Consider the following 22058-nt stretch of genomic DNA (forward strand, 5'->3'; position numbering starts at 1 on the left):
GCAAATCCCGTGCGGCGACACCCGGGGTCCCGAGTGAAAGATCGCGAAAGAGAGCGACAAAACACGAGAGAAAGAAAGCAATGTTGCCAGCTGAAGAACGACAGTCGCAATGGTAAACGCGAAGACTGAAAACTCTCAGCAATATACACAGTGATAATTTAACATTGTAAACTAAATTTTGAGCTATTCTAATGCTTAAAAAAAGCAATATACTCATTACGCTGCATTAACTTCCTTTCTGTCGAAATCTCGGAATTCTGGTGGTTGCGCGGTTTCGTATTCCTCGGTCGCGCCCCCCCGCAAAGCCGGGTATCTGGTTCCATAGGCTTAGACTACGGGGGGGGGGCATCGGGGCGCGTGCCCTTCCTGGTAAAATCCGAAAGGGAACTCTGCCCCCCCCCCGGGCCTGGGCCATGATGCTTACCGAGACGCTGTTTACGTGCCATGTAACGAGCTTCTAGTAGTGGCATGGAAACAAAATAACGCCCACATTGCCTTTATTGACAAAATACGTAGGAAATGTAATCCCAGTGTGCTTTCGTCAGCTCAATCTCCAGTTCAGGCAAGAAGGTAACGCCCCCCCCCCCCCCCCCCCCCTTCCCGGAAAACTTTTCAGTTTTCGCCGGCGCTCGCCAGCGAGGCGTCAGCGGTGTGAGACGCCGCCGCGAGGTTTTGGAACGCTGTCCTGAGAACACGTTTCATTCAGTTGAAGTGGATGTTATCCCGACTTTCGTGTGCCGTATCCTCTTTGCGATACGTAACGATACTGGTGTCTTAATTTTACTCTGCTTCTGCCCAGGGCCGACGAACGCAGGCCCGCATCGTCTGCTTCCCGAGTTTGAGAATGCGTACTGCACGTCGGCCTCGTCTGCCGTATGTCCAGCCTCTTCTTTTTGTAAGAGACTGGACATACAAATAAAAGCTCCAAAAAGTCTCTTCGTTTTGAAGCTCCCATATAAAATCAAAATTGAATGTTTAAATATTTTTATTTTAAAGTAAGATAGGGCATCTTATTAAGTAATTAGGCGCGCACCTATATTTGTGCGATAAATAAGTTTTTTACAATATTTTTCTTAACTGCATAAGTTTTATGCAAATTACAGAAATATAAAGTATGATATCAACAAAAACAAAAATTATTTTCTTCGAAATATAATTTCTTGGAGTTCAGAGGCTTCTTTATTCAAATTAATTTTTAATACATATCCCAGACATAAAAAAAAAAAAAAATAAAAAAAAAATGACGGGTCTATTTTGGCATGGAATAACCCACTAATGATGATGTTCGGGGGAGAAAGGCCTTGTCTTCTAGTCATGGTTCAGTGACGCTAGAGAGAAGGTAGGCTAGCAAAGGCATTGTAGTGGGCAACCCTGTACGTCTGCAGGGTCTTGAACACGGGGAAGACGGCGGTCTCGTTGTTGGCGGCGCGGTTCGCGACGCGGCCCGTGACGAAGCCGTCGGCGTACTTCTTCAGCATGGCCTCGTTGTAGGACGCCAGTGGCCCCGGCCTCTCGACGAGCACGCCCGGTCCCGACCATCCCAGCTCGTTCTCGAACGTGGGCCAGTTGGCCCCCAACGTCCGTCGGGGAGGAAACGGAACGTACGCGTAGAAGTACTCCACGTCCAAGGAGGCGGCCATCGTGGAGGCGTCGGGGTGACGGGCTTGCATCAGCTCGTAGGCCACCCGGCAGAACTGCGAGTCGTAACAGGTGACTTCTCAAGAGAGACCGCACAGCTAGATGGACGCCCCCTCATATGGTTAAGTCGATTTTCATACCAAAAATGTCTTTACAATACTTGAAATGGCTGGACCACCACTACAAGGTTACATTTATTTGCGGCGTATTTTCATTATTAATAAATATTAATGCGTTGACGTTTTGTATCCGGAAGTTAGTCAGCCACAATGGGCGTGCTGGTGTGTCCTGTTCAGGTAATAAATTTAGCCAGTAGAGTACAATCGCAATCCTAGGGTCTTTAACGTGCATCATACAGTATAGTGATACATCTTCATATTCACTTTAGCAGGAAATCTTTATGTAAAAGTGTATTTGTGTATTCTCCAATGCGCCACGGGGGTTTTCGATTTATCACGTTCTGTCTTTTCTGTTTGATAAAAAAACAAAAGGCGTTTAAAAGCTAAGAGCAACTTTTTTATATTAATCTTTCCTGTGAAGTATAGTTAAGCACCTAAGTGCGCGTTTTCTTTTTGTCGTTTCGTAAGTTTTGATTAAAGCAAGACGTTTTTGAGATAGTTTGAGACGAGATGTACCAATTACTACCATATCATAGCCAGACTTGTGAAGTAATCTGATGCAAATAATGAATTACTTTTTTATGTAACCTTGTAAATGCCACGTTGCATTGTAGATACCTTGTTATTAGAGACTCCAGCGACCTATAGGGGACGCCACTATCGGGCAAATATGGCGGTCGAATCCAGGTCATGCGGCTTCATGTGCCAGCTCAACGCACAACGCTGGGGCAGCAGCAAGCATTGGACACTAAATTGGTTCCCCCGCGTTTTATCTTCCACGTTTCGAACCTGCGGCGATGTGTTGGGGTAAGCGAACTTCCAGAGGCTCGACTTTCTTCGAGGAAACGAGGAAAGGACTGCCCACTGTCCTTCCACGGTGCTGATGAACGTTGAGAAACGCAAAATGTCTAGCTCGCGCGGTTACATAGGTCGCGTGCAGAAAAACCTGGGTCACCAAGGCGATACTACGGTTACAACACAGTCACCGGTAGAACTGTTCTGTCGCGCAATCCACTGACAACATGTAAACACGGAAGCCAGAAGAGACGAGCAGAAATCGAGAAGGGACCTGTTCCGGCCAGTTTAGTGTTTTCCCGCTAGGTGCCGTTCGTTTTGCTGGAGCCGCGAATACCTTTTTTTTTTCGCAACATACTGCGTTCCAGTTGCCTAACCAGCATGGTATTATTACGAGAGCATGCAAACTACCACTGGTAACAAAAACAAATAATAACAACAGCGACGGCGAGTCTTACAAGGTTGTAGTGCAACAGCTGCACTCAAGAAGCGCTCACCCCTGAAGACATGGTGCAGACGAGGAAGTCAGACTCGGCGAGCAAGTGGATGTCGCTGACGACTCCGAAGAGCGAACGGCTTTGTCTCCGAGCCCCCACTTTGTGCCACTGGCTGGAAGATGCGGTATTGTGAACGACCACATAGTCTGGGAACCTGCACGGACAAGATAGCAAGGTACCGTATGCAGCTGGCAGAAGAAACTTGTCTGAACAAGGCGAATCAAGGCGGCAGAAGTTTGCTCGGGCTGGGCGGATCTCCCTGCAGAACACTGTCGGATTAGGGGCCTTCACGCATGCGCGGTAGCGGGCGCCTTGTAAACGTGTGCGCGAATAGATAAGGAACCTCCAGTGCCTCTCACTGGCTTCCTACCACCATAGAAACTCTATATGCTCCACTTTCGGAGCAGAGTATCGCAATGGTGCTACCAGGGCGCTCGTGTGGGATCCATGGCTGCACTGAGGGAAGTGACCGTGATTTCTGAGGCGACAAAGAGGCGCGTGGCTGGCGGCGCCTCGCGCGTGCACCGTCGTCTCGTCATTTGTCTCCGGTTTCCCTGTTTGCCTTCGGTAGATCGTAGCGGTCGACGAAAACGTCGTCCCTTCGTTTTCGCCTTACGAGCAAGCCGTTGCTGCGTGTTGTTGTTTGGTCCGAGCTGCCCCAATGTGCCGGTCGCTTATCGAGGGTATCGCGAATCGCTCCGCGAGCGCCCCGCAGACGCAAGGTAGCGATCGTCTCTCATGTCGTCTGCTTCCCAGAAGCAAATATTTTAAAAGATCGCTCGCGTTAATAAAAAGTAAAATAAATATTAAACAGTTATATTACACTTTTCGGGGGCAGATTATGTTCAATGGTCAAGAAATTTCCATTTCGTTTGATTCTAATTTAAAACGTATCTTTGGCGAACACAAAGCCAAAAACATGGACGAACGCCCACGTTTTCTCTGTTGGTCTTGTCGCGAAATCCTTTTGGCGCTTGTCACACTATGACTTCTGAGATCTAGGAATCCGGAGCTTTGTGTCAGGCGGTCAGAACCCTCGAGGGGAAAGGGGGGGGGGGGGGGGGCTGCCCTGCACCTTTTGGCGGTAAGTCAACTGGCTATGGGACAATAGTTGCGCGGCAGTTGGTCAGAAACGACGGACCCCCGCAGGCCCTTGCTCCGCCACATGGACTCGTAACTTTTTTGGGTGGGCGAGGATGAGTTCCTCAGGCGGTGGTCTTGTCGTTATGCCTGGCTGGTCGGCGGCCGTATTTACTTGTCTTTCGCGCCTCTCGCACATGTGTGGGAGGCGCAGTGGAGGGGTGGTACGGCGCGGGTGGCCGTTCGGGCAATATGCCGGCTAGCAAGGCCCTTCTTCCGTTTTCTGACGAGACGTAAGGTGCGGCCTTGTTTGGTTTGCTGAGTTATGTTTATTTCTTCCGCCCTTCTATCTTTGTAGTGGCCATGTTTGATTGTTTCCACAGTTACCCGGTTTTTATTTTTGTTTTTTTGTGGTGTAAATAAATTTTTCTATACAACCAAACTTGGGCCGAAGGTGTATGACCAGTAGCCTAACCAGACTTGCCTCACTTTGACGCTTCGTGATTATTTATAGAGTCCTATCGCGTAACTGGTAATTGACTGTTCTAAATTGGGAATCGTCTTAAGGGAGGTTCATACACTTGTGACCTCTTACGACCGTGCACATTAAAACCTTTTAAAATCTTTTACAACAATATAACACACTGACGCCATCCACCGGGCAGCCGAGGAACACTTGACAGTCCCGTATATTTTTTTTCTCGCATATCATTCTTTCTTTTTTGGCTTGAAAAACATTTGAAAATGTCCTAAACGATCATTTCTCATATAGTACACCCATTTGATTTTGCAAATACCGTAAAACCTTCACACTTGCCAAGCGCATTGGACCGATCTCCGTGTTCGGCAAGGGACCTGTCCCTCGGTGTTTCAATAGCGCCAACTCGGCCAAACCCAGAACCTGTGCCTCCTTCTCTTCAGAGCGCGGCAACGTCTCAAGATCAACGACCAGGCTAGGATGATCACATTCACGCAGATCACCAGGTCACCATCGACACCTACCATGTAGGCAGCGAGTACGGTTTCGACGCTGGGTATGCGAAAGATGATCGAGAGCCGAAAGGGAAGAACCTAACGAAGAGCAAACGACGGAAGCGCTAGAAACCTGGTGGAGGCGCGCACGCGATCTCGAGAGCGCGAGAGCCAGTGCTGCCACATTACTATAACGCTTGCAAAACGGAGGCCGATGTGGCCCCCTAGTGTTGGGGCGCCGGACGGCGGTGCAGCCCAGCGGTGCCAAACGGCAGCACCGTCACCGCTAGAGTAGTCAGGCTTTAAAGTTCCTTCAATGCATTGCGGCAGCGGTGGCGTAGCCGAACTGGCTGCTGGGATCGGTCTATTCCAGGGTCACCTCAATGATGGCATCACCTTGCCACTCTCTTCTCTCGTCGTAAGAGATCACAAGAACTCGGTACGAAGCAAACGCATGTGTGTGAACGGGCCTTTAGATTCGCGTACCTCGAGTCAGACAAAAACAATGAGCTCACTTTTTCCTTATCTCTACGACGACCTGGCGCTCGTCCGTGGCCACAAATACCCTCTTTCTTTTGATGGGAGTCGTCAGCAAGAGTTTGGCGTAGTATTCTTCCACGTGAGTCATGTACTCTTCGACCGAGTGGTAGGCTGCTTCGCCGTTCTTGTCGGTGCGCCTGATATGAACTCTGCAATGAGACAATCTTCCTACCTCACGTACGTGTTGCGAACACGATAGGCTTCCAAAAGCGTCTCCCGCAACGGGAACATTTAATCCGTGGTAACACTGATAATACATACTACAAAAACAAGTTCGCAGACCCTGTCTCAGTTGGGTTATAATTGCTTTCTTGTACGGCGCGTTCATGTCACATTGGCCACACAAACACCTTGTGAAGCGTGCAATAGAAACTTCTTTATTAAAAGGAATGATTTGTTGCTATCACATAATAATAACAGCAGACTAGTGCCTACAGCTCTCCCGAAACCAGTGAGAATGGTAGGATTGTTTCACTTAATTCATGCTTCACCTTTTCACGAGGGAAGCGTCGAAGAGCAACTATTATCTATCCTCAATCACAGGTTACCAAATACAGTGATCTTACTTTTCAAAAATTCATTTTATCTTAACAAATGTAACCTTTTCTTTTCGTAGCATTGAACCCGTCGCAACCAGGAACCCCGTCCCTTTGAACCACACCGATTAAACTAAATTCAAGATATCTGAAAGTGTTTTATTTTGCGCATCCCCCTTATGTAAAGCCTCTTCGGAGCTCTAAAAAAATATTAACACGTATCACAAAGGACATTAATCAATCCAATGAAAAAATGAATATTAATATCTAGTTCCTTATGGAAACTGAGGCTGTCAATAATTGTAATTCTAATTGAACATCCAACCCCCAATAAAAGTCTATATATCTAACTGAGCTCATTACTACAAACCCATCAGCTGGTACCAGACTGGTATAGCAAGGTGAACCCAGGAACCCATCCAGCTCAAGCAATATTCATATTCAAAGCTGAATTGAATCAATTAAAATTTTTAGGTCAAATTCATTTTGGCATGTTTGTTTTCTTACAGGATGTCGGGACTACAATAAAAAAGTCACCAAAATGTGTCTTGACTATGTCTGCACCCCCCTTCCCCCTCCCCCCCCCCCCCCTTTACCCCATCGCTCCTCAGAATTCCATCAGCAGACTTCCAACTCTAGAAATAGAAACTGGAATGACTACTCCAAGCCGAAATTATGTGCCAATGAAAATCTGCAAAAACATTTGCATTTTTTTTTGTCATTTGGCTACGGAGTTAAGTTTGCATGACGTTGGAATGAACCTGGTGTAATAATTGAAAATGAGTGTGTTAGTGAATAGATACGAATACTTGAAAGGATCAAGCGTCGAGGATGGGGACGGAAACAGGACTTCTTTCACCATCCATTTATGAAAGAAGTCATGTTTTTGTCCCCGTATGCGATGTTTTATCCTTGCAAGTTTTTGTACGTGGTGTTTAGTCGTACCAATAGAAGCAACTCACCCAACAATAGGGTGAATGTAACCGAGAGTCGCCTTGAGCTCCCTTATCTTCTGCAGGGTTGAGTTTTGAAGTCTGAAGGCGTAGCTCGCTATCTGCCCGTACCACCATGCGTACGGGTTTCCATGGTTGCCCACCAAAGGTTCCACAATCGTAGAAGGTAGATCCAGGATCTGGCTCCGCTCATCGGGGCCTGGATCCAGGTTTGACAAAAAGAAGTTGGCTATGGACGTCTTTCAAACGTATGCAGTGGGCTTATGAAAAATATCAGTATGCATAAAATTCGACAGACTTAACCTTGAGACATTAAAAAACTCCGAAGTGTTGGTGAGCATCTTCCGGAGAAAGAAAGCAGTCATATATATCAGCACAAAAATTATGCTTGCCCGATATTTTCTGGATTCCATTTGGGAACATGACCGTTATTCCATGTCAAAATGCAGTAGTTCTAAGGGGTTATAACGCTAGTTTTTAGAATAAGGAATTGAAGTTCATAAAATCATGAAACAGGAATCACGTTTTGTTTACAGACGCTGAATTTCGCAAAAATAAAATGGTGAGGCTTTTTTTTCTTTTCTTCTAACACTCATCTTTAGAATCGTTCTACTTTTCCAAAGCTTCGCAAAATCACTTACAGTATTTTTTTTTTTATTTTCAGACAGCTAAACGAAAGCTGGATGTGGGGAACCGCATGATCTATCTCCCCCGCGTGCGAGTATCTTGAGTGACTTCATAGGATCTTTTGTTCGATGTCCCAGGTTTCTAAAGCGGCTCTTGACTCTCTGCAGCGTCCCCCCCCCCCCCCCCCCCCCCTATTTAATCTCGGTTTCTAGTGGTTCTGCTTGCCGTCGAAAGTGTTCAGGGGGGGCGATAGGCGGGAGATTTCTCTCCTCTTCCTTTACAGCTTTTAAATTTTTGAAATGTCTAAAAAAATATCCCCCCCCCCCCCGGTTCCCTTGTTCTGACGGCATTACGTCACTCCTACAGTCTCCAAAAATATTATGTGACGGAGAGCCGATTGGGAAATATCAGCAGCCGCCAACCAACACAGCTCGCACTCCTGCCAAGTCAGGTCAGCCAAGTATCGAAACCTGTCGACCAATCTCAGATTTCGCGAGACACCCAAGCCCCTCGAAGCAACAAAAGGTAACTCGACTTTCCCTTCCTTTTGGATAAGCAGCAGGTCGTCTTCAGAAGCCTAGAAGTTCACACTGAACCAAGAAACGGGCTGAATGCCGTGTCCACTTTCCGCCCCGAAGTCCTGGGAACATTCACAAGCTGTCGGCAAGACACCGTCTGATGCGTGTTTCTTCCTTCCATGACGTTCACACTGGTAGTACAATAGCTATCCGCAGACATGGTGGGGGCATGCGTATACGTATGAAGCAACCACGCTCCGAACACGGTCGAGGCGCATGTCTGTATGTCTGCCACGTCTGCCATGTCTGCAGCGAACATGGCGTCTTTTGCGTTACGCATGATCAGTGCGGCGTCGGCTTTCGAACGAGACAAACCAAAGGCGAGGCACTCACCGGAGGAACGATTCCCGGGGTATCCCTTCTCGATGGTGTTATTCAACCGCGTATTGGAGCACGACGGCCCAGCCACCGGCAAGAACGTCCTTCCCCACTGCTTTCCGGGCGCGTAGTGCCACTGAGAGCTGTCGAGGATGACCGTCCTGCCCATCCGTAGTGCGGCTACGAAGCACCACAGCAGGTCGTGGATGCCCGCTCCGGCTCCACTCGGATTATCCAGGACACATCGGAGCTTGGGCGAGCGGCCGCAATCGCTTGGATTCTAAGAAAGCGGGGAACCGCGGAGATTTCATTAGGAGGATTACCGGGGAATGATTACGATCCATAGAACATAATGATAACCCTAAGGCTGAGGGAGAACAGGGTTCGAACAGTAAACGGGCAGAAAGAAAAAGGGACTACAGCATTTCTGTTTCCTTACAGATAACATCACGTTCTATGTTCAATACACACCGACTCGCCTGCACTCTAAGTATTGGTTCGTTGGTCCTTAGAACGCGTTTCTCATTGCGCATTCGCAAGATAGTATGTACATATACTTTTAGTGTTTAAACATATATTTCCTGTTTTTTAAGACATTCGTGCGCTGTCGAACTTTATTTTGTATAATGTTTTGAACCAAATTATTCTTGAAAATAAAATACTGCCCATGAGAAGTATTGCACAAGGAAAATAACACGAGAGATACATTTAAGCTAGTGAACTTTGATCATCGTAAAAACCTTAAACCGAGGAATAAAATAAAAAAAAAAGCAACGAAACACACAAAGGTCTTACCCCTTTTTTGTTTCTTGGTCTCGGATTTTTATGATATTGAACACATATATTTTCAGTCTTATAATTAACCGAAAAGCTTGTCCTATAAAATTCGGTGCTTCTCACGATCAGGGGAAAGTATCCGTGAATTTGTCAGCGGCAAACATGATGAGTGTAGAAAGCTACTGGCAGTTACTTTTCGCTAAAACCTAAACATAAAACGCGGCCTCTACAACGGTCTGTTTGCTTATGAAATCCCAGTGTTGACTGTCTTTTTCTGCCGCAGCATGTCAAATGCCTTGACACCCAATTGCTGCTCTTGACTAGTCAAATAAATCGTTTGATACCCTATACACCCAAGGGAAGTCCTACAATTCGGACTTAAAAAAAAATATAAATATAAATAGAAAGAAATAGAAATAGAAATAGCGACATAAGAAATTTAAGCACACAATCAGTTAAAATTCTTAATCTCTACTTCAAGAACAAAACAAAAACAACTTGTCAACGAAGGATGTGCGTGCACATCGGCATTGTTCAAAAAAAGCTTGTATGCAAGCAAACGAAATAAACGTAGTGCAACAAAAAATACTATTCTAGTGAAAAGTAAAATAAATAAATAAAAAAAACAAAAACAAGCTGCCGCAACGTTTTGTTTATATACTCCCTTAAAATCGCATCTCGTGTCCAAGTCAACGTGAAAGTGCGGACCTCCTCACTTGTAAGGTGTGTATCCTTTCTTGGACGTAGCTCTGTAGCTTGAGCATGTTGGATGCAGTGCTTTGATTCACGCCAACGAGATCCTTGATATTTTTTATGTCCAGCTCCATACTTCTGCGTCACAAGTAGAACAGATTAGGAAGACCCGAGGGTCTCCGGTTAAGCTACTCAACCATGGGTGAGATTTCGACTCAGTCTTGGGCTAAAGACAGTCTACAAAAATTAATTCCAGCCAAAGGAAAGGCATCTGAGACCACCGAGCCATCAATCAAGGATTAAATTTTTATCCTCTTGTATGTTTTTTAACCTCAAAACTCAGTGTCAGTTTCAGAAGCTGCAGTGGGCCTTCGTTATATAAAAAAAACAAAAAAACAACTAATTTTTGTTTTACACGACTTTCTCATATTGGTATGAGACTGAGAATAAGCAGCACGATCTTTGGAACCGAACTGAAGGGGGGGGGGGGGGGGGGGGGATTTACCCGTGATTTATTTGTAGCCTTTTTCTCATAGATGGCGCAGAATTGTTCCGGAACAACCGAGTTGCATGCTTGCAGGCATACGCAAGCAGGTATGGCGCTCGGGGTGAGCTCGGGCCACGGGCTGTTCGGCGTCGATCTAGGCGAGCTAGGTTTTGTTCACCCGGCGTCCGCCACTACCGGCAGAGGCCAACGGCCAACGCAAAACGCAAACAATATAGTAAAAAAAAAATGCTCCGGCTTCCGACTATTTCTGAAGTTGGAACCACGTTCGAACTCTTCAAACGCATTTTGTGAACACCCTACTTGCTGATGTTGTTGTGCGTTGGTTTGCACTCGAATTCTCAGATTTTGCAAGTGCATAATTTGTGTGCAGATGAAGACGCTCACACAGCTGACGCCTTGACATCATGTATCGGCTTTGGCGACATTCCTATAGCTTGTTGGTCGGATGAAATTTGGTTTCCGACGAATACGCAGCGGCGTGTTTTGTTTAGATCCTTGCAGCGCGTCTGACCGTGGTGCTATTTTCAGTACGTACGGCCCGTGCTTTGCTCGCTTTCAGAATCGACAAACACGTGCGTGCTGAGCTGTGAAGATCTCATGCTGAGCAGTGCGATCTTTACAGTCCAGCATTTTGTAAACAAAGAGTTTCTGGCCTATGCCATCCTCGGCGTTCGTGCGTAAGGCGGGTGCTTAGCTCACATCCCGAAACGACGAAACATTGTAACAGTCTGGGCTGTGATTTTGTAAACACAGAAATGGTTTATAAGCATTTTTAGCGTCTGCTCATCAGCGCTAAAATTGCGTAAAAAAAGAAACATAGTGCACCATAATTAGCGTTAACAATGATTTCCTCTTGGCGTGTTTGTAACTTTTATTTCACGTTGATTGCTCGCGTGCAACGTGAGCGAGCGTGCTGAGGCGCCGGGCATGTCTGAAGGAGTGAAGAGCACGCACGTTCAGCTTTGAGCGACACTAAAAGCTGCGCGAGTGCACAGGCGCGTGTAACATTGGTGTCATAGCCGGGGAAAGTTGTGCTACATTTGTGCCAAGCGGATGGAGCACGACACGCGCCGTATACCTCGACAGCGGACGCGTGCGAGATCGGTTTTGCCGGATATCTGAAAGATTTTCTCGACGTCTAGAGAATGGGTCTGAATAAAACGACGTCAAACAAGTAAATTCTGTGCATTTGAATTTTGATGTCATCAAAATGAGATTGAGCGCAGACAGAAATTGTACATGAGAGCAGCGTCAACGTTCGGCTGGAAGTCAAGCTGCTTGGGAGAAGAGCGTGTTGGTTGTGTTGTCCCCGTTTTAATTGTTTTACTCTTTCTTCATCCATGGAAGTCGAGTCCAGCCAACGCGTCCAAAGACGCTCCGTGTCGGGCTCGGGCCAACTTAGCGAGTGGGCGCCATTCGAGTGCGATGACGTACTTCCGAAGACCACGAAGTTATTCAGAGGCTTCCCTGAGACGATGAGACTATGCATGTATGACGTAGTGGTACGATGGCAACGCGCAATGCTTAAGCTTGTTAGCGCTACCGCGCGCCTGCCTTTTACTTTCGGGAGTATATGACCACGGCCGATGCTGCGAGCTATTCCAGAGTAACTATAACAGCCAATTCAGCACCACGTGACTTAGAGCTCCGAGAATCGCAAGGCGAATCCGGACAGTCACATCCCCTCAGTGCTGGTTTGACTCCGATGGCTTGTAGCGTCCTTCATGATACATCTCGCCTATTCAGTGACCCCTTTTTTTATGTGTTTGCTGATTAGACGGACTTTAGCATCTCTCGGCAACTGTGCATGGCAGGTGCCCTAACATATACCTTGCGTTTTTTATTTCCTCTCATTCCTATTTTTTCACTTCATCATTACCATAGCAGGTCGGGTTATTGCCATTTTAAACTCTACTGTGTATTTTCCACGCTGTTAAAAGTTTACTCGTCTGTTGCTAGTTGAAAGATGTGGTTGTGTTGTCCCTGTTTTAATTGTTTTATTCTTTCTTCATCTATGCATTTTCCAGTATTGGCCTTTGTGAAGGTTCGACAACGCCCGTTTCAGTGGCTCAGTATCTCTATGGTATCTCGGTAAGACAAGAAAGAAGCAATGACGGCTGTAATCTGGCGCAAGTCTAAAGCATCTATGTATTCAAGGTTCTATTTCACCATAAGTGCAAGCAAAGTCGAAGGCAAGAGCACAGTGGTTTCATGGCCTGCACTGACGTCACACCGGCTGCCATTGTGGTAGCCTTGGTATCTTATGCAGCCTAAACTGTGAACTATCGCATTCCCCCCCCCCCTTTTTTTTATTTTTGCAAGAGGAAGTAGAATGCGCACGGGCATGGTGCAAGGACATTACGTGCATGCCATGTGTAGCGTTAACTCGGCCGAATTTGCGTCTTCTTGCCTTTTGAGCTACACGACGCCGTACAATCAGAGTTTAGTTGTATGACCACATTGTCGGTTTTCACGGGATTATCATCAACTTGGTTCATGCGGCCGCACCGAATATGAAAGACATCGCATTTCTAGACAAGTAGATAACTAAATGTAATATGGCCCGAGCTCTCATGTTAAAATACGCCACATCGATTCTTTTTTTCTTTTTGCAAATGTAAGATTGATTCGAAAATGACCGTGATGTGAAGCGGCAGATCGAAGCCTGGGAAGCCAAACAAGCGCTGGGAGCTAAAGTCCTTGCATAAAAGGCAAGCTTGGCGTTTCTTACAAGAAAAGAGAATTATTAAGGAACGTGTGAGAGAAGCGTACCACGAGGCCACGAGCAAAAGCCCAACCACAGTTTCCGTTCAGGGGCCGCTTCATAACCGCTAATTTCAGTGCTGCGCCGCAATTTCCTTCCAAGTGTTCCACGAGGCACGGGGTCGAGAATTAGCGTATTTGATGATTTGATGACGCTTGCAAGACATACAAACATATCCAAGGGCTTTACCGAGAGCGTGTGACATTTCGGTGGGACCTATACTGTATTTCTTCTTATGGTGTACCGCAGGAAAGGCTACAAGCGCGAGCTCCTTGTCTGGGGCACATCTCGGCTGCACAAGCTCTTGTGCATTTAGGGCAGCTGCCAATGCTATGAGCTCGCACTCCTAGCCTTTGCTGCGGTACAACATAAAATGAAACGGGGTATAGTGAATCGCGGAGCGCGAGGTTACGTGGTACGTTCTTACCGCCAGATTGGCTGCATAGGTCGTGAGACTGGCCGTGGCCACTATAAAATGGAAAGTTAAAGCTGGTCGCGTGGCAGCGAGAAACAGCACGTTGCAATGGCATCACTACGTCACATATGCGTCGACCCTCATTGGTCCTATTTTTTGGTTGATTCAGCAGACAGAAATTTGGCACAGACCATTCTCTGGCAAAAACTGATCTCGGCAATGTCAAACAAAGGACCCGTGCCAGGACAGGAGTCGCCGTACGTGCAAGCTCGTGGAAAGAGCAGCAACAACAACATGCTCTGTCTTGACATTTGGTACTGGTGTCGCCATCTCGTTCAGCCCTTTCAAAATAAATCTAGCGAAAACGGCCCTGTCAAGTTTATTTACTCAAATACGCAAATACCGAGACATTTAAAGGGATACTTCAACGAAATTCGAAATATTCCCGTCGTGTTCAAAAATAGGTTGAATATGATCCACAATATCCGTAAATGAGAATCGCACGTTTGTATTTTGAGCTTGGTGGCTGTATTTTTCGTTATAAACCGCCCACTCTGGCAAGCGCTCGGAGAAGGCCCAGCGGAGACCACGTGACATCCAACGCAATCGTGACGTAGGTCGTTTCAGGACGAGCAAAGCTGCGGCGAGGCTGACGTCGAGAGGATGGCCTAGTCGTTCCAGCCACCGAGGCGGCTGCTTTTGTACGAATTTTGAGTGACGGGTTAATCTTCTATAATCTTCTAGGGGGACAATAGCGACTTCTGCGACACACAAAAGGGATTCTCGGGAAGAGGGGAGTTCCTCCTGCCCCTCTTCTCTCTTCATGGCCGGAGGCGAGACAACCTCCGTCACTACACTCTAAAAAAGGGGGTGTAGACGTGACACTCCTTGTCTCATATACGACACCCCAAAACTTCAGTTGGACGTACAGCGCACTGACGCCGAACTGACTGCCCAAACTTTGGCGACGGGTTTGATGACCGTGCGATATATTCTATTAAACAGCGAAAGTACGTATCAAAGTCTACAAAGAAAAAAACACACAGGTTTTGCAGTTGATCCTAGAAAACCCCGATACCTTTTTTTTGCAGTAAGTCACACTTACATTACCTATTTTTATGAGTTGTACAACTCGGCTATCAAGCCGCTCGTGAAATTTGGTTGTGTCGGTACAACGTCAGTGCGCTCTACATGCAATTGAAGTTTTGGGGTGTCGTCTATGTGACAAGGGGTGTAAGGTCTACACCCCCTTTTTTTTATAGTGTAGCTGTCAAGGTTTTTAGACGGGCATTACAAGCGAGGCGTGAGCGACATCCACCAGGTGCTCTTTGCTAATCGTTTAATTCGTTTTAAAATTCCTTTCCGTGACTTTTTTTAACGAGATATCGGTATGTTCGATGTGATGCTGCTTTTTTGAACACATATAGACCAAAAAATGAACGCCGAAATTTCGTTGTGGTATCCCTTTAAGCTTCCCGTAAGGGTCTTAAAATTAACGTAGAAGACACCTCTAATAAGTGCTACTATTCGTTTTGTCATTTTAGTCATCTTAATGATTTTAATTTTAAAACTGCCTCAAACTGCGCTGAAAAGAGTCAAAATGGTCATAATTCTGGATTTTATTAAAAAGCTGCAGCGCCCTCAGGAAAAAATCTAAGGATCGCACGACCTTCTTCAATTCTTCCCAATGGACCTAACAAAATAATCAATACTTTGGTGCATTCCTGAAACGCAGGTTTGTGTAGCGAAATTTACCCATTGAGATACGAGCGGGTGAATCCCCCTTAAATGTCAGCGTGAACTGCTCTCGTTGGCCAAAGTGCCAAGCACGCGATTCTTTCCTTATGTGCCTAGAAGACCCGACCTGCCGTTATCAATTTTTCAGTGACTTGAGTTTGTCTTTGTTTGCATTGTTTGAGCATTCTAATCTATTTTCAAATCACTGAAGTTTCACTTTGCTGGCTCTCCCTTTGCTCATCGTCAAGTGGACAAGGGAAGACGACACCAACCTCAAGAAATCCCTGGACTTGGAAAGGGTTGCCAGATTCTTCTTCCCAGCTAGGGTTTGCAGACGGTAAATTTGAAAATCTCTCAGGCCAATAATGGTGGCCTGCAGCTTCTGAAGCATGGTGGCGTACCTTTCCTCCGTTCCTTAACAACGAAAAAAAAAAAAAAAAATACAGGTATGCACAAACCTCAAATAAAATTGTCTCCATTAAAAAAGGCGGGCTCGAAAAATACCTTAAACGCTAATAGATTTTACAGAAACGGTGAAAACACCAACGGTTGGCAACATAGGTCGAAAATACGCCTGAAACGTACAACTTAAAGGGGCAGTGCAATGATTTTAACACTGAACGAATGTGCAGCTTGTATTTTTTACACTGTTTACTTCGGCATAAGTAAGAGAAAAAGTGCCACCATACCCCAAAATACCTCTATTTCGCTGCGTAATCGTAAAATAAAAAACGCTTTTTTTCCCAACCTGCGGCCACATGGTGGCCGCAAATGGAACCTGTGGTGTGACGTCATTCGGAGTGGTTTTTGTAAGTGATAGTGTTAGGCAATTGTAAGCTTGATTTAAAGTTAAGTTTAAAAAATCTTGTTGTTTAGGCATGCAGAAACGCTTCAAAAGCCTAATATTGCCGCTAAACGGGTATGAATTATTTGTGGCGCCATCCACCGCAAGTCAACAAAACCTGCCGTCGCCGTCATCCGTCGACGCCCGAGGTGCCTACGGCGGCTACACGAGAAACCCGGACGTTTTGTCTTTCCCTCGCTCGACGGAGTGCGTTGGTCGTGGTTCGTAGTATCGTGGTATCGTTATTGTTCCTGGTGTCTCGACCTCGTCTTCGACTACCCGCCGCGTCGCAAGCATCTTGCGCTGGACGTCGCTCAGGCCGTCCGCCCATACCGCCATGTTGGTCGGGAATCGGCTGGAGAGCGGGAGAACGGCGAGCCTGGCGAGCCGGCGAGCGCTGGGGAAACGGAAGCCAGAAGCACCCAACCGGAAACCAACGCCACGCCGAATGACGTCACAGGCGAAGCTGGTGCCGCTTCAATGTTGAGTTGAGGGGTGCCAGAGATACCAATTTCTTTTATTTTTTTTTAATGAAAACTAGCGCAAGCAGGAAAGAATAGTTTTCGGTCCTTCGTTTTATATGTGGCCGGGATCAATTCCCGCAATTAATTAGCCAAAGTCCGTAAATTGTTGCACCGCCCCTTTAATGTTTTCACGCGTGAACAAAAACAACCAATATACCAGTGACATTACTTCCTCGAAGAATTTGTCTAAAGAAACTTTTAGAGGCATGTATATTGCTTCAAGAAGGTAACTATAACTCCTTGAGCACTACTCGGTGTGGACTCAGAAATTTAAGCTACGTTTATTAAAACAATACACAAACTTTGCGATCGATCAGCAGCCAGCGATCCAAGTGGCAAAAGGCAACCTTTTGCCACTTGGATCTTGGGTCTTAAGTTTTATGGTATTTAAGATTTTTGAAATATAGCAGAAGCAAGTTAAAGCACGTCAGCGATAATTTTAGCTACAAAGTTTACGGGTACAGCTGTAAATACTTGTATTCGCAGATATATTTATTCAGATAAATTGCGAAGAGCCGGCCTCTTCAAAAAGGCAGCAGGAGGATTTCCAAATCATCAATCTGTTCTCGAGAGAGTAGCAGGACGTGTGTAACAGTAATTTTGTAATTTTCTTCAATGCTTAAGTTACTAAAATTACGTATCAAACTGTTCAGAGTGTGCATGAATATTTAAAAATATCATTGTTGTCTTGCAAAAACAGAAAGCCTTGTTGCGATGATTCACTGAAGACACACCGATCAGACAATTTTGCTGTTTAGTTTTCAATATTAACTTCAATGTATTTTAACACCCAAACCTTTCTCAAATACAATCAAGCAAAATAAGGGAAAATTATAGAGTATTATGTTGAATAAAGGTCGAAATTTCCCGAGGGTTTCATTGTTAGCAGATAAGCAAAGAGTATACCAACAATGGTCGAGGGTAGCAAAAGTACTAATACAATTAAATCATTTTCTTTTTAACACCTTTCGATCAGCTTGTGGATTTTTATGCCCAGTGCTTCAAAGGCTGATCCTGTTTTTTAGTCTAAACTTAATATTTTTGCCACAATTAGCAGAAAGCATCCATAGACCAGAACAATTTGTCCACATTTATTATGAGAGAAAGCACGTTTTCTATGTAGTTTCATAAAAGGTCGACCTTTATTCAACGAAATACGAAACTAAAAGCTGCTATCAAATGGGCCACTCGACTGAAGAGGCAAGTGCAAAATTATTATGCTTGACAAGTATTTTTTTTTTGTAACTTTCAAATTTTAAACACAGAAGGTTGATATACAGAAAGTTCATTTCCGTACAAGCAATGGGAGACTTGGTTACTCACTGGTCAACATGTCAAATTCAAAAACGTGTTTGTCAATCCTGTGTCGGGAAAAGTCATATTGGTACCTGAAATGAAGGGAATGCACGTCAGTTTCAGCAGCATGACAGCTAACTCCTCAGCTCTGACACCTTCTCTGCCGACAAACCCAACTTGGTGGTTCCGGCGTTGGCCTAGCGTGGTTCACGACAGGTAGCAAAATTGCAAACGCTTTCAAAAAGGTTTTATTTACAAACGCGAAAGGGTCAGCCTGCATTTAGAGCTTATCTACTATAGCCACTGTCATTTTACTGTCGTTTTACTGACTTTTTTTTATTTTACTTGGATTTTAGATTTCTTAACAAGAAAATGAATCGTCGATCTAGAAAACGTTTCAGAAGCATCCGATTCAAAGCGCTTGTGGCCTTCAAAAATATTCACTGCTCCTACTCGTCCGTAAAGCACATGTGAGAGCTGCAATCTATGGAGGGCGCTTGGCAAATGAAGATGATAAAAATATGTTTAGACCCGCAAAAACAAAATGTGTTTACATAATGGTTTGCGTTCGTACGTCATGATCAGTGTCTTGCGTCCAACTAATTAGTTGGGCGCGACCTTCTGCCAGAACTTTTCACCGACAGTTAAAAATTTGCCAAAGCTCAAGATGTGCAGACAGAACTGACGCTTGGTTCTGCAGACCAGAAATTAATTTGATAAATTTTGATGTTCTTATTTAATCATCGTTGCAATAAAATTATATATGCTAAAAAAAGAACTGTAGAGGAATAGTAGAGCTTACCAAGGCCGATGATTTCTTGCTGACCTATAATGAACATAATTGTGTGTGAAGCTCTTGCTCATCAAATAGAACCCGGATGCAATTAAATCGAGAATTAATGAATCCTATAACCTTGTGAACTCGTTAAAGTCGTTGTCACCAGCCACCATGTGTGCTGTTCGTGCTTCAGGCCTCAATGTCTAATTCTAACAAGGACATTTCCAAAGCTATCTCCTCTTCGTTACGAGCAGAACAATCAACCGCCCTATTTTCGAACTTTTCATACCACTACCATTGCCCACGCGTCATTTTTGTTTTACGAATAACTGGGAACTAAACCATTATTGCCATCTATCGAGAACGATGGACGAATGATTGGGCTCTAAGAAATTGTTTCGACCTCAAAATGAAGTCTACAAAGTGACATGCAGCACGACGCGAGCATGTGACACAAAATATTCAATTTCAAGTAGCAGACTTCAATTTTTAGTGAAAATATTCCTGGCTTTGACATTAGCCAAACTTTCTTCTTCATAAATCAACGTGATCGTCCCGCAGATCGTGGATACCAAGGCCGTACAGCACCGAACTCTCCACGTCGCCCACCGTGGGGCAGCACGGGACAGAGATTGGTCCCAAGAGCTTCGTCAGTGTTCGGTTAAAACTTGTATTCGCACTGAATGACCATGCTCTTCAGATGATATTAGACTCATCCTCCCGTTTTGTCCAAAGGGAAGACAACCTTTCTTAGAGTGAACCACCAGAGAGAGTGTGTGATACAGTCGGTTACATCATAAGTCCGAGCGGCACAAGCACCACGAGCCGGGGCCAATCAGACGTCTCGGAAAGCTCTCGATCCGAGGTGAACAAAATGTGGGTCAGGTTGGCCTAAGGAAGCCGATCCGCTAATAGCTTAGATACTGCTCTAAAAGGGGGGGGGGGGGGGGGGGGGGGGAAGGGCGGGGGAGGGGGATGGCGAGACGGCGTTTGGGTAGTTTAGGGGTCATGGGCCTGAAAAGTTTGCGCAACCTGTGCGCTAGATCACGCAATTCTTCGTGTTTCTATTCGTGTGTTGCAACCATCTGATCTAATCAAGCACGAGGGATGCGTCGTGACATCGCATTTTTGTCTGTGTGTTTGTCTTAAAGCTGAACTAGCTATTGAACCGCCTCTCCCTTCCCCCGCACTTACGGCCAACTTAGAACACCGGTGTTTTTTTTTTATTATTATTAATCTGTGCGAAGTAAGCGATAAATCGCCCACTAAAAAACTGGAATATATTTATTTTGTGGGCATACCTCGGTATCATGAAATGCACAAGTGCGACGAAGACCACGGCGATGGCAGCCGAGCCGAATTTCCTCCGCTGGCTGCATATCATGATGGCGGCGAGAAGGCTCTAGGAACGGAAGACATGATATTTTATCGGAGTGAGAGCGCTGTTATTTATTTTATCTACTAATTTATTGCTTTGTCGAGGCTTCAATGCACTACCTGCGGGAGAGCAGAGACATTTTATGATGATCAATATACAACATAAATACTCTAAACAGTTACTGTTTAGAGCATTTATGTTTATGTATAGACCCCTTTCGCAATTCACGTGCCCATTGTTAAAAGGTCTCAAACACTACAATGGCGGAACAAGCGACTTCACAGAATGTGAGCTTCTAAATTAGCACAAGCTAGGAATGAAATGCCATTAGTACAGCTTCTAAGGTTCCAACATTAGCCGTGTCTTCTGCGTCCGCCATTGTGCAGAGATTCCACAGCTTCCAACAGAAAGCTCACTTTCGGAAGGGGTCTATTGCAGGGCATGCGAAAGAAAAGTCGCCAAACATAGACCGATCTCACCAAGCGTTCGGCGCATGCGTGACGCCGCCATAACTTTAGTTCGCAGGAGGCAGGAAGCAGTGCACAAGACGGTTCGTGCCGCCTCATGCTCCACACGGGCAGAGCTCCAGCCAGGTTGTCGCACGTGCAGAAAGACTAAAGCTCCCTCGATGCATTGCGGCAGCGGTGGCGTAGTGAAACTGGCTGGTGAGTTCGGTCTATAGACCGATCTCACCAAGCGTTCGGCGCATGCGCGAGGCAGCCATAACTTTAGTTCACAGGGGGCAATCGGCAGTGCACGAGACTGCTCGTGCCCTGCATGCGCAGAGCTCCAGCGAGGTTGTCGCACGCGCAGAAAGACTAAAGTTCCCTCGATGCATTGCGGCAGCGGTGGCGTAGTCAAACTGGCTGGTGAGATCGGTCTATTGGCTATTCATTTATTCACCTATTGGGCAGGAGATCGAACTAAAGGGGGCGCTTTATCGAGCTTGTTGTCCACACAGCCCGGTGTTTACTAACACAGCAAAACAAAGAACTTGAACCTCGCCTAGTGCGGTCTTGGCACGAGCGCTTCGCTTTGACCAGTGCTTTTGACGCACAAGGAGCGGCCTTCGTATAGTCATCATAGATTTCTCTGATCAACAACAAACAACAAAATTTTGTTTGTTCGCCACACAGTTGTAGCATACCGTTAGAGGCGTGACTGTGCGATTTCCTCTAGGGTGCCTACATGTCTGTCTGTCTCAGGGTGAAGACATCCATTGTTCCCCTGAATGTGCCAGTGCGTGACGCTCTCGCGCACTCGGTGCGTGACTTGGGCGGCAAAATGGCGCCTATGTATTAGCCAAAGCTAGACGCTCGAGCTGAGTGACACCGGATTGCGCGCCACTTCAAAATGCATAAAAAAACGAATGGGCGGCAAAATGGCTGAGATGTCACCACTCAAGCAAAAGCGCGCGTGTGTATGAAGGCACTCTAATTTCCTCCCCAATAGAATGTGTTCACTAGGCGCCCTAATTGAGGGCGCTGTTTAGAGCGCATGCTCAGAACGAGCTCACCCTAATCGGCTGCTAAGACCGGCAATCTTGAGGGTGTGGAATGCAGGTTGCAAGAGAACTGTGGAAGCTTGCTATCAGCACGCGCTCAGCAGTTACGCACGCAGCATGGCCGCCCGGTGGATCCTCCCTATACTCCGTTTCACTTCAAGCGCAAGTGAGGCCGGAGCTACAGGCG

General features: G+C 46.0%; 1 protein-coding gene across 1 annotated transcript; it reads right to left on the reverse strand.

Annotated features, from left to right (window-relative positions):
- Positions 1-1292: 1292 nt before the first annotated feature.
- LOC8027429 (alpha-(1,6)-fucosyltransferase-like) lies at positions 1293-20589 on the reverse strand. Its single transcript, XM_042293314.1, has 10 exons — positions 20291-20589; positions 19014-19037; positions 18239-18303; positions 15820-15961; positions 10147-10261; positions 8669-8933; positions 7140-7329; positions 5617-5790; positions 3050-3203; positions 1293-1694 (listed from the first exon to the last, which is right to left on the reverse strand). Exons 1-10 carry the CDS (start codon positions 20371-20373, stop codon positions 1329-1331), a joined length of 1578 nt encoding a protein of 525 aa, XP_042149248.1. The 5' UTR covers positions 20374-20589; the 3' UTR covers positions 1293-1328.
- Positions 20590-22058: the final 1469 nt, after the last annotated feature.

The sequence above is a fragment of the Ixodes scapularis genome, unplaced genomic scaffold (assembly GCF_016920785.2).
Source record: "Ixodes scapularis isolate PalLabHiFi unplaced genomic scaffold, ASM1692078v2 PGA_scaffold4__175_contigs__length_147842914, whole genome shotgun sequence".
NCBI classification, from domain to species: Eukaryota; Metazoa; Arthropoda; class Arachnida; order Ixodida; family Ixodidae; genus Ixodes; species Ixodes scapularis.